Below are 12,035 nucleotides of genomic sequence, written 5' to 3'. Positions count from 1 at the left end.
CGGGGGCTGGAATTGGAACCCCAGTGTGGGGGGAGGGGGGTTCATGGTCTCTGTCCCTCCAGCCCTGCCCCTGATGTCCCGGAACACCACCCCACCCCCCACCCCCACCAGCCCTGCTCTGACACGGCCTGAGAACTGACCTCCCCCAGAGGAGGTGACACTCACAAGTGTCGCCCGTCCCGTGAGCGTCCCTGGAGAGAGCAGTGTCCCGCCAGGATGAGAAATGGCTGCTCTCAAGGCCAGGCTGAGACGCATCACCTCTCTGACCCACGGAGTGATTCATAGCCGACCCCGCTCTCCCGGCGCAAGAGCCCATCCAGATCCATCGGGAAGACACACAGCCTGAGAGATGGCTGTTGACAAAATCCAGGCTTTGCTTTTAATGAAAAGCAAAGTGAGGATTTTAAAAAAATGAATAGACTTTATTTTTTTAGAGCAATTTTAAGTTTACAGGAAAATGGAGCAGAAAGTACAGAAAGTTCCCACAGAGTCCCTGCCTCCCCACCCTGCAGTTTCCCCTACGAACCCCTTGCATTCGTGTGGCACGTTTGTCACAATCAGTGAGTCAGTGTTGTTAGGGTTATTTATTATTCCTGAATCTTCACGACTGTTTTTAGTTGTGGTAAAATACACATAACATAGAATTTATCACTCTAACCATTTTCAAGTGTACAGCTCAGCGGCATAAAGTACTTTCACACCCTTGTGCAACCATCACCACTGTTCGTCTCCCAAACTGAAACTCCGTGCCTGTCAAACAGCGACTCTGCACAGGACTCACTGGTGCTGCACATTCTGCGGGTTCGGACAAATGTATCGACATGTAGCCACCATCACAGGCTCACACAGAATAGTTTCACTGCCCTAAACATCCGCTGTGCCCCACCGATTCACTCCCTGCTTCCCTCCTAACCCCTGGCAACCGCTCATTCTTTTCTGGTCTCCATCATTGTTTGCCTTTTCCAGAATGTCATGTAGTTGGAGTCATACAACTGAAAAAGCTGTGGCCTTTGTAGCTGGGTTCTTTCACTTAGCATATGCCTTGCCGAATCCTCCCTGTCATTTGAGGACCTAAAGAGGCATTTCTTTTCAGTGCTGAAAAACATTCCATGGTCTGGATGTACCACAGTTGGTGTATCCCCAATAGGGAGATTTTTCATGATAAAAAATTGTATGCTAACTTTTGGAAACAGAGAAACCAAGAGGAAAGGAAGAAAAACAATCCCCTTAATCTTATGACTGAAGATTATGTTGTGAACATTTTGCTGTCATTTCCTTCGTGTGTGTGTGTGTGTGTGTGTGTGTGTGTGTGTGTGTGTGTGTATGTGTAAGAACATCTTTTTTGGTTTGACATAGCATGGTACATAACATTTTGATTCCTCTTTTTTCATTAATTTCATTAATTATAGCTTTATTTTCTTCGTGTTCACAAATTCTCTGTAAGCATTTTTTCTTGTGCATTTTTAAAATGTCGGCAGCGTTCTTCTGTGACTGGGGATGTCACAGTTCTTTATGCCTCCATTTCTAGACATTGGGGTTGTTTTCAATTTTATGCTAATATAAATAAGTTCCCTTTGAACTGTTGATGCTTAAATAATTGTATAGGTTCCCCTGCCCCCACTTGCTAAGAAGTGGAGTAGCTGAGTCAGAAAGTATGAACATTTTAAATATATTCCAGAGATTTCTTTCTTTCTGTCTAAATGCATTAAATTTTTTTTCAAAACAAACAACTTTTTATCGAATTACAATGTTGTATTAGTTTCAGGTGTACTTTCATGCATTTTTTAAAATAAATTTATTTATTTACTTATTTTTAGCTGTGTTGGGTCTTCGTTGCTGTGTACAGCTTTCTCTAGCTGTGGTGAGCCAGGGCTACTCTTTGTTGGGGAGCACGGGTTCTAGGTGTGCAGGCTTTAGTAGTTGTGGGGCACAGACTCAGTAATGGTGAGTTGAGGGCTCTAGAGCGCAGGCCCAGTAGTTGTGGGGCACGGGCTTAGTTGCTCCGTGGTATGTGCATTCTTCCCAGACCAGAGATGGAACCCGTGTCCCCTTTCGTTGGCAGGTGGATTCTTAACCACTGAGCCACCAGGGACGCCCCATGCATTTTTTATAGTGGCAAAAAGCATATAAATTTTACCCATCTTGGGGATATGTGTATAAATACAGCTGATTGACTTTGGTGTACCTCAAAAACTGGTACAAGAGTGTAAAGCAATTATATTCCAATAAAGAGCTAAAAAAAAAAATTTACCCATCTTAACTGCTTTTAAGTGTATAGTTCAGTACTGTTAAGCATATTTAATTACCATGAAACAGAGCTCCAGAACTTTTACATCTTGCAAATCAAAGTCTGTATCTGTTGAACATCAACTCACCATTCCTCCTTCATCCCCCTGTCCCACCTCAGCCTCTGGCAACCAGCATTCTACTTTCTGTTTCTAAGAATTAGATTCTTTAAGATACCATATTTAAGTGGAATCATACAGTATTTGTTTTTTTTGTGACTGGCTTGTTTCACTTAGCATAATATCCTCAAGATCCATCCAACTTGTGGCATGTGTCAGACTTTCTTTTTTAAGGCTGAATAATATTCTTTCGTATTTTTATACCATATTTTGTTTATCCATTCAGTGTTGATGCATATCTGGGTCTCTTCTACCTCTTAGCTATTGTGAATCATGCTGCTATGAACATATAGCAACAAACATACAATTGAGTCCCTGCTTTCAATTCTTTTGGATAAATGTCTAGCAGTGGGATTGATAGATCATATGGTCATCTATTTTTTAAATAAATTTATTTATTTATTTATTTGTTTATCTATTTATTTATTTATTGGCTGTGTTGGGTCTTCGTTGCTGCACATGGGCTTTCTCTAGTTGCGGCGAGTGGGGGCTACTCTTCATTGTGGTGCGTGGGCTTCTCATTGCCGTGGCTTCTCTTGTTGCGGAGCACGGGCTCTAGGCGTGTGAGTTTCAGTAGTTGTGGCACATGAGCTCAACAGTTGTGGCTCATGGGCTCTAAAGTGCAAGCTCAATAGTTGTGGCGCACGGGCTTTATTGCTCCATGGCATGTGGGATCTTCCTGGAGCAGGGATTGAACCCATGTCCCCTGCATTGACATGCGATTCTTAACCACAGCGCCACCTAGGAAGTCCCCATATGGTCATCTATTTTTAATTTTTTGAGAAACCTCCATGTTTTTCCATAGCAGTAAGACCATTTTATGATCCTACCAACAGGGCACAAAGTGTTCTAATTTCTCTACATCCTTGCCAACCCTTGTTATTTTCTGGGTTTTAGGTGTTGGTTTTTGTTTTTTGTGGGTTTTTGGGGTTTTTTTGAGATTTCTTTTTAAGCCCCAGAAGGGATCATCTAGTCAAAATGGTTCCCAAATTTCATGTCTTTCTTTTGAGCTCATGCTTCAAGTGATGTTTGTCTATCAAACACGTTTTACCAAGAACTCATTATTTTCCTGTCTCAATCCTTTGGCCCATCTGCACAGGTCTGAGGATTTCCCTTGGGGCTGACTGCTGGGCGGTCTGCCCAGTTCTGTGCCCCCTTCTTCTGGGCATGCGTTCAGCTGGACACACTTACCAGTAGCCAGCTACAGCCATGCCTCTGTGTCCTCACCAGCAGAATGGGGACAGAAGTGATTCACACAACTCTTTAAAGAGCTTGTTTACCTGGGGTTTCTCTCTCTCTTTCCTGCAAACAGAGCACAGGACAGTGGCCCCAGGGATGCTGGACCATCCTGTCCTGCCAGCCAAGGTCTCTCTGTCACAGCACTTGGCCTACAGGGACACACCCCCATATAAAGACTGAAGTAGTCATTACAGAAGACTGGAAACGACCTAAATGTCCACTAGGAGGCTATAGTTTAAAAAATTGAGACACATGTGTCCAGTGGAATGCCATAAAGCTATTTTTTAAAAAATGAAGTTAAAAAAATGTAATAGACTGTTTTTTTAGAGCAGGTTTAGGTTCACAACAAAATTGAGCCAAAGGGGCAGATATGTCCCATATACCACCTGCCCCAACAAGCACAACCTCCCCCACCATCGGCACTCACACAGAGCGGTGCATTTGCTGCAGGTGATGAAGCTACAGTGACACAGCATCAACACCCAAACTCCATAGTTCACATCAGGGTTCACGCTTGTCCATGGTTTGGACATGTTTATAATAACGTGTATCGTCAGTTACAGTTTCATAGAGAGCAGCTTCACTGCCCGAGAGAAAAGCTTTATTGTTTGGGGAAAAAAAAGCAAGAATCAAAACAGCATATTTATATCCTAATACTTTTTTCTCCAAGTGGGGACAGGGTACGTATTTGGCTTTGCTTGTACGTGTGAAGCATCACATCTGATCCACAGAAACCCAGGGTCAGTAGTTACCAGTCTCACCCTTGGGTGCTGATGGGTGAGAACTGGGCAGATGGAGTCAGGGCAGAAAAAGATTTCCACAGTTTGTGTTTTTATACGTTTTGATGTTATGTGACTATATTACCTATTCAGAATGTAAATAAGTACAATGTGAAATTTTAAATAGTTTCTTTTTTCATTTTATTGTAAATCAAAGTTCATATATGCCCCATCCAGGCTTCTGCTGTTGACTCCCTGAGCTGAAAGCATCTGGCTGAAGGCAGAGCTGCTCAGAGTTCGAGATGTCCATACGGCCTCCAGGCACAGAGGGCAGCTCGGCCACAACCCCTCCCAGGATGCCTGCCCCTGTCCTGCTATGCCCAGGCAAGGCCAGCCCTCCATCTGCCACCCCAGACAGCCAAGCTGCTCACCCCCCTTCCTGCCAACTGAGCATCCTAATTACATAATAAATACTAATTGCCCGTGACTAGGATCTTCCACAGTCATAGACATTAACCAAAGTCACGCCTAACGAGCCTCACCGTTAATTATCTGTGCTCACTGCTCCAGGATTTAATTAAACCTTGGCAGGAAACAGCAATCCTGATAGGCTGAGTGAGGAAACGGAGCTTGCAAAGACACCCTCTTTTTATCAGGTGGCCTGGCAAAACCGCTCCAAGTCTTCCTTCCAAGCCCCTGGGGTTTTCCCAGTGAACAGGAGGCACTAGAGAAGGGAGCCTGCATTTATCCAACACCTGCTGTATGCCAGGCAGAATCAGACACAGTTGCTTATATCATCTCAAACTAATCTTTGCAAACACTGCAGGGGCTGCGTCTCCATTTTACAGATGAGGAAACAGAGGCTCAGAGAGGCCTGGGGACTCACCAAACCATTGGCAGAGCCAGGTCTGTCTGAGTTGCAGGCCCATAATTCCCACTACCTGTTCCTGGAGGAATGGTCTTAATGACATTATTTTTTACTCTAACCTTGAACTTGTGAGTGGTTTTTTCTTTCTCCAAAGCATTCCCAAATATTACTTTGTCTCTGTCTCATATTCGCTTATTAAGTAAACAAAAGGCTGAAGTGTCTGAAGCCCAGAGAGATTGTGATGTACACACAGTCACACACTCAGACCTCAAACTCCCAGGGTCACGGCCAGGAAGACAATGGGGTGGGCGTGGGGGTAAGAGATGGGCCCTGGGATACCACTGCCTCGTTCTCATCCTGCTACATCCTTCTGGGTTTGTTAGACTTCTTGAATCTAAGGCTTAATTTCTACATTAGGTAGAACAAGTAACGCTAGCTGTGGTCACAGACAGCTTTCAAATCTCAGTGGCCTGGTAGAAAGACAGTTCATTTATTGTTCAGTTAGAGCAAGTGGGTGGACATCAGGTGCCCTTCTTAGCAGGGACCCAGGGTCCTTTCATCCATGCAGAAGTTGTTAACCACTGTTGGACCCTTGAGAGGTCTGTAGGGGGGCCCATGAACTTAAGTGGGGAAAATTATATCATTATTTTCTTTATTCTTGAACTAAAATTTAGCATTTTCCTTTAATTATGAAAATAGATAACTTTGTACTTGTGACAATCTTATACCTATGAATTTGTTTCCAATGGATGGAAGTCACAGATACTTGGACATCACACTGCAGGTGCTGCAGAGATCTTGAATTACTGTTTACACTCATTCACTACTTTGAAACAATGGTGGTATTAAACTTACCACTGGATTGCATATGATTCAAGTCTTTCTGTCTACAGACACTTGGTTGGAAGCAGCTGGCCTCTTGCTGGGTGACTATGTACTTAATCGTTCAGCCACAAATGGTGGCACTGCGTCCTCTCACGTTGCTAACCAGCCCTCTCCCTTGATTTCCAGCCTTCCCTATCGTTGACTGTGGATCAGTACATCGAAGGAAGTGAGTCAAACCCTAGGTGGCATGCTGCTTCCTCCGGACAGTTGCCCTAACCTCTCCAAACGACATGCTCAGGGTGAAGGCCGCCACTTGCGGCTTATAGGTCTATTCAGCAGGAACGAAGGGCGGCAAGCTGGCCACTGTTTCTCTGGAGGGCAGTTGGGTGATTTGCAAATTGAGTCTGAAAAGTGCCTCTACCTTTAACCCAGTGACTCCCCTCTGGGATGTGCTGTAAGGCACTCATTCTCAGTTCAAAAAATATGTTTATGCGCAAGGAGTTTCATCGCAGTGTTATTTTGAACAGTGAAAGATTCTTTCTCTCCAAAGTACCCAGTATTAATGGAAGAGTTAAGTGGTAGTCCAACCAGTTACTGGAAATATTATGTGGTTAGCAAATTGCAAAATTTTCTGGAAGGTCCTAATGTCGAGATCTTGGTTTCTATCATTCTCCACGAAAAGGAACCTTTTTTGCAGAAATGGCTGATTCCAAATCCAGGTCAGGGAATGTTCCAGATTAGACTGGAACATCTTGGTATGCTGGAAAACAAAGATGTGTTCCAAAATGAAGGGGGACAGGTGGAAAGGATGCCGGAGCAGGCTTGAAAGTGCTCCCGCTGGCCAAATCTGGCACAGTTTATTTTTTTGTTTTTGTTTTTTTTGTTTTTTTGGATGTGGACCATTTTTGAAGTCTTTATTGAATTTGTTACAATATCACTTCTGGGTTTTGGGGGGTTGTTTGTTTTTTTGCTGCATTGGGTCTTCATCGCTGCACACTGGCTTTCTCTAGTTGTGGTAAGTGGGGGCTACTCTTTGTTGCAGTGCTCAGGCTTCTTGTTGTAGAGTGGCTTCTCTTGCTGTGCAGCACGGGCTCTAGGCATATGGGCTTCAGTAGTTGTGGCTCGCGAGTTCTAGAGCGCAGGCTCAGTAGTTGTGGTGCATGGGCTTACTTGCTCTGAGGCATGTGGGATCTTCCCGGATCAGGGATCAAACACATGTCCCCTTCATTCTTAACCACTGCGCCACCAGGGAAGTCCCTGCTTCTGTTTTATGTTTTGTTTTTCTGGCCATGAGGCTTGTGGGATCTTAGCTACCTGATCAGGGATCGAACCCACACCCCCTGCATTGGAAGGTGAAGTCTTAACCACTGGACTGCCAGGGAAGTCTTCTGGGACAGTTTAAATATCAATAAGAATAATGACAACATTGGATTTTTAAAAAAATAAATTTATTTATTTATTTATTTATTTATCAGCTGTGTTGGGTCTTCATTTCTGCACACATGCTTTCCCTAGCTGCGGTGCGCGGGGGCTGCTCTTTGTTGTGGTGCGCGGGCTTCTCATTGCGGTGGCTTCTCTTGTTGCAGAGCACAGGCTCTAAGTGCATGGGCTTCAGTAGCTGCAGCACATGGGCTCAATAGTTGTAGCTCATGGGCTCTAAAGCACAGGCTCAATAGTTGTGGCACATGGGCTTAGTGGCTCCGCGGATCTTCCCAGAGCAGGGCTCAAACCCGTGTCCACTGCATTGGCAGGCGGATTCTTAATCACTCCTCCACCTAGGAAGCCCACAACATTAGATTTTAACATAAACAATTTTTTTAAAAAGAACTCATAAGTACACAATGATAGTATTTTTTTAAAAAAAAGAGTGGTGGTAAAGAAAAAAGCAAGCTAACAATGGTAGAAAAAATGATGATATATTTATAAAATCACCATTTTGTAACCATCAACATAATAATTCAGGCAAGGATCACCAGTGCATTCCTTTCTGTTTTCTTTTTTCTTTTTGCCAGTGCATTCTAAAACCACTGAAAGTTTGCTGGGGAATAGGATATTTGCATGGTCTCACTCCACAAAATACTTGTTAACAGAAAAAAGGAAAAATATGCTTTTATGATGGAGAGACCTGGCAGGAACCATTTTAACTAAGTGGTCAAACTTAGCCTCACTGACGTGGTGATGTGGGATTATTTTTGTGCCTCCTGGATTGATGTATTGATCTGACATCACTTGTACAAGAATTCCTCCCCAAAATGTTAAGCCTAAATCTAATTGTGAGGAAACAGACATCCATGTTGTGGGTCCTTCTACAAGATAACCAGACCACACTCTTCAAAATATCGGGGCAGGGAGGGATAAATTGGGAGATTAGGATTGACATATACACACTACTATACATAAAATAGATAACTAATAAGGACCTACTGTATAGCACAGGGAACTCTACTCAATACTTTGTAATGACCTATATGGAAAAAGAATCTTAAAAAAAGAGTGGATATACGTATATGTATAACTGATTCACTTTGCGGTACACCTGAAACTAATACAACATCATAAATCAACTATACTCCAATAAAAAATTTAAAAAAAAATCAAAGCAAGAAGGACCCAAAAAAGGGCAGGGGGATGGAGGGCTGTTCTAGATTAAAGGGACTGGGGTGGGGGGAATGAGATAATTCAGTGCAAAGGTGGATTGGATCTTGGGGCAGAAAACAATTTTAAAGAGCTTACGGGCTTCCTAGGTGGCGCAGTGGTTAAGAATCCGCCTGTCAATGCAGAGGTCACGGGTTCGATCCCAGCTCCAGGAAGATCCCACATGCCGCGGAGCAACTAAGCCCGTGTGCCCAAAAAAAAAAAAAAATAAAGAGCTTACAAAGAACATTTTTGGACTATTAGAAAAATGTGTATATGTACTGGATATTAGGTAATATCTTTGCACAATGTTAAATTGATTGGCTGTGTCAATGGTACTGTTATTATATAGGAGACTGCCTCTCTTCTCAGATCCAAGCTGGGCTCTATCCTGGGATGAAGTGCCATGAGGTCTGCAATTTACTTTAGGCCATTCAGAGAGAGAGAGAGACAGAAAAAAAGAGAACAGATGGTGCAAAATGTTAGCAATGGGGGAATCTAGGTGAAGGGCATGTGGACATTCACTGTGTTATCTTTTCAACTTTTCTCTGAGTATAAAGTTTCCATGTTTATTTTTAAAAACATTGGCAAAAAATAATATGGGCGGTATATACTACAATATTGTCGGGTACTATTACGTCATCAAAGTAGGATATGAAGTTGTGCATACATCTGGATGTACAAATATGCGTGTACCCATAGCAGACAGCTGTTGTTCGTCATCATTCCATCTGCATCTTCTACAACTAGCAGCACCCTTACTTTCTTTTGACGCTTACCCTCCCTCTCTTGGTTCATGGAATTTGGATGTGGGGTCCATTCACATCCATCTGCCTCCAGGGATTGGTGGGCATAAGTCTTCTTTTAAGTTTTATTTATTTAAATAACCTCCAGTGAGGACAGAGTGGGCCAAATACTACCCCTTCCTTGTAATACCATTTGACCAAGACAGAGTAAGCACAGCCTGCAGGCAGCCTGCTGGCCACTCATGTGAGAGCTGGGGTGCCTCTCATTGAGGGCGGCCACGACCTTGGTCCCGGCCAGCAGCTGGCGGAGCGTCCAGTGTTGAGCGAGGGTTCTTGATGGTTTCATCTACAGATGCAATAAGGCACGCGGCCTCAGAGGCTGCAGTCAGGGCATCGATCCCCACCATAGCTGGCTCCCACACGAAGTGCCTCAAAGTTGTCAGCAATGTCCTCATTGTTGATGTCCACCCTGTACCACATGTTCCCCTGGGCATGCCGAGCACGCAGCTTGTTGAGGATGTTTGCAGCATCAAAGCCAGAATTGTCACACAGCTGGTGTGGGATAATTTCCAAGGCCTTGGCATAGGCCCCGATCAATAGCTGCTGTTTTCCTGGAATGGTCCTTGAGTAATCTTGCAGGTACTTGGAGAGCTCCATCTGCCACCAGCCACCACTAAATCATTCTTGATGGCCCTCCTGACAATCTTGATGGTGTCGTGCAGGGACCGCTCTGTCTCCTCCATAAACTGCTCAGCACCACCAAGGAGGATGATAGTGCAAGTCTTGGCCTTGGGGCAGCCAGCGAAGAAGTTGTACCTCTTGCCTCTAATCCGCATCTCCTCAAAGACCTGGCAGCGGCCCAGCACATCTGATGACAGAGCAATCACACTAGTCTGGATGGAGCCTCCAAAAGCCATCACTGTCCTCTTCAGATCCTCCTCCAGCCCTCGGCCAGCACAGAGCATGTCCCTGTCAGCAAAGTACGGGGTGGTCACGTCCCCAGTGGGGAGTTTGGACAAGACGACTTTGGCTCTGGAGTGATGGATCCTCTCTAACTTGTCATAAAGAATGTTCCACTCAGCATCAACAATTGCCTGATAATCCTCAACAGTGTGGACTCTGATTTCTGCCTTATCTTTCTCAGCTTTCAGCTCGAGCTCAACATTTAAAAGGGCAATCATTGGATGATGGTACTTTTGGGGTTGCATTTCAAACCCAGCATAAGAGAAAGTCTTCTTGAATGCGATGCCAGCTACAAGCTGGGACTCCTCTAGGGCTCCACCCTGAACCTTCTTGATACCAATAATTTTAAGCTGCAGCAAGTCCTTAAGCATCATCACCGCATCCACCACCATCTTTGTGAAGAAGGCTTTCTGCTGGGAGATCAGCTTGGAGCTCAGAGCAGTCATGGCACATTTCTCTAGTAGCTTCCTCTGATCCACTTTATCGTCCTTCTCTCCAGTCATGGCGATTTCTTTGGTCTTGTTAATGGCCAACTGAGTGGCAGTGTGGAAAGCTCGGATGATGATCTGTGGGTGCAAACTTTCCTCCACGTAGGGTTTCACCTGCTTCAGAAACTCTGCAGCCAGCAGGGTCACTGAGGCGGTGCCATCACCGACCTCAGCATCTTGGGATTTGGCAATGTGCCCTAAAGTCTTTGCTGTAGGATGGACAACATCAAGGAGTTTCAGAATTGTGGCCCCGTCATTAGAAAGTGCTGCTTTGCCTTGGCCATCCACAGTGAGCTTGTTCATACCACGGGGACCCAGGGTCGTTCTCACAGCGTCAGCAGTCACCTGGCAGGCACTGATGTTGCTTACAAGCTGGGGGATGCCTTGGGAGCTATCAGTCCCCTCTTTCAACAGGATAACTGGTGTGGGCATCATTTTGTAAGCTTCTTCAGTGGCCCGCTACTCCTCGTCTCTTCTCCGCAATCGGGCCGCCCAGCAACCACACTGGTGGGCATAAGTCTCAGTTAGTCCAACCAGAGCCAATGACATCAACGCAGGGCTCTTGCTGGACCTATGGAGAAGAGGCAGTACTCTTTTCCACTGAGGTTGTCAAGCTGAGAGGATGTGAACTGAAGAAGTTGGCAGGTGGATTCTTAACCACTGCGCCACCAGGGAAGCCCAAGGATGAACTCTTACATAATGTAATCATGAGGCTGCCATCCTACTGCCTTTGCCTTATAATGTCACTGAATCAAGAGACTGACATTCTATTACATTGGTCATATTCTGTGAGTTAGATGCAAGTCATGGAATCCCATCTGCACTCATGAGGAGGGAATTACCCAAAGGCATGGACACCAGGAGGCAGGAAATCATTGGGGGTCAACTTAAGGTCTGCCTGCCACAAAAGGAGAAGAATCCACTCTACAACGTCCACACCTACCCCTAACCACCTCTAAATATTTATTTCCTGAGTATTTACAATTGAGCGCTAGAGCTCATTTCTTTCTCATTTGTAAGAGGAGTTATCGCTGGGAAGTGGCTGGATGGGGAGGTGCTAAAAGGGCACTAGAACTTTTTGCTCTGCATATGGTGTTGCTTAGAATTTTTATAATCAGCATATATTATGTAATTTAGAAATACAATTA

At 44.6% G+C, this 12,035-nt stretch overlaps 1 protein-coding gene across 1 annotated transcript; it reads right to left on the bottom strand.

Annotated features, from left to right (window-relative positions):
* Positions 1 to 9,699: 9,699 nt before the first annotated feature.
* Positions 9,700 to 11,322, bottom strand: LOC130851989 (T-complex protein 1 subunit eta-like). Its single transcript, XM_057732639.1, is given in 3 exon segments — positions 9,700 to 9,861; positions 9,863 to 10,095; positions 10,098 to 11,322. Coding segments are annotated over 3 exon segments (1,620 nt in total).
* Between the last annotated feature and the right edge of the window lie 713 nt (positions 11,323 to 12,035).

Source organism: Hippopotamus amphibius, chromosome 4, assembly GCF_030028045.1.
Source record: "Hippopotamus amphibius kiboko isolate mHipAmp2 chromosome 4, mHipAmp2.hap2, whole genome shotgun sequence".
In the NCBI taxonomy this organism is placed as follows: domain Eukaryota; kingdom Metazoa; phylum Chordata; class Mammalia; order Artiodactyla; family Hippopotamidae; genus Hippopotamus; species Hippopotamus amphibius.
The sequence above is the reverse complement of the archived record's forward strand: the minus strand, read 5'-3'. Positions and strand labels throughout refer to the sequence as shown.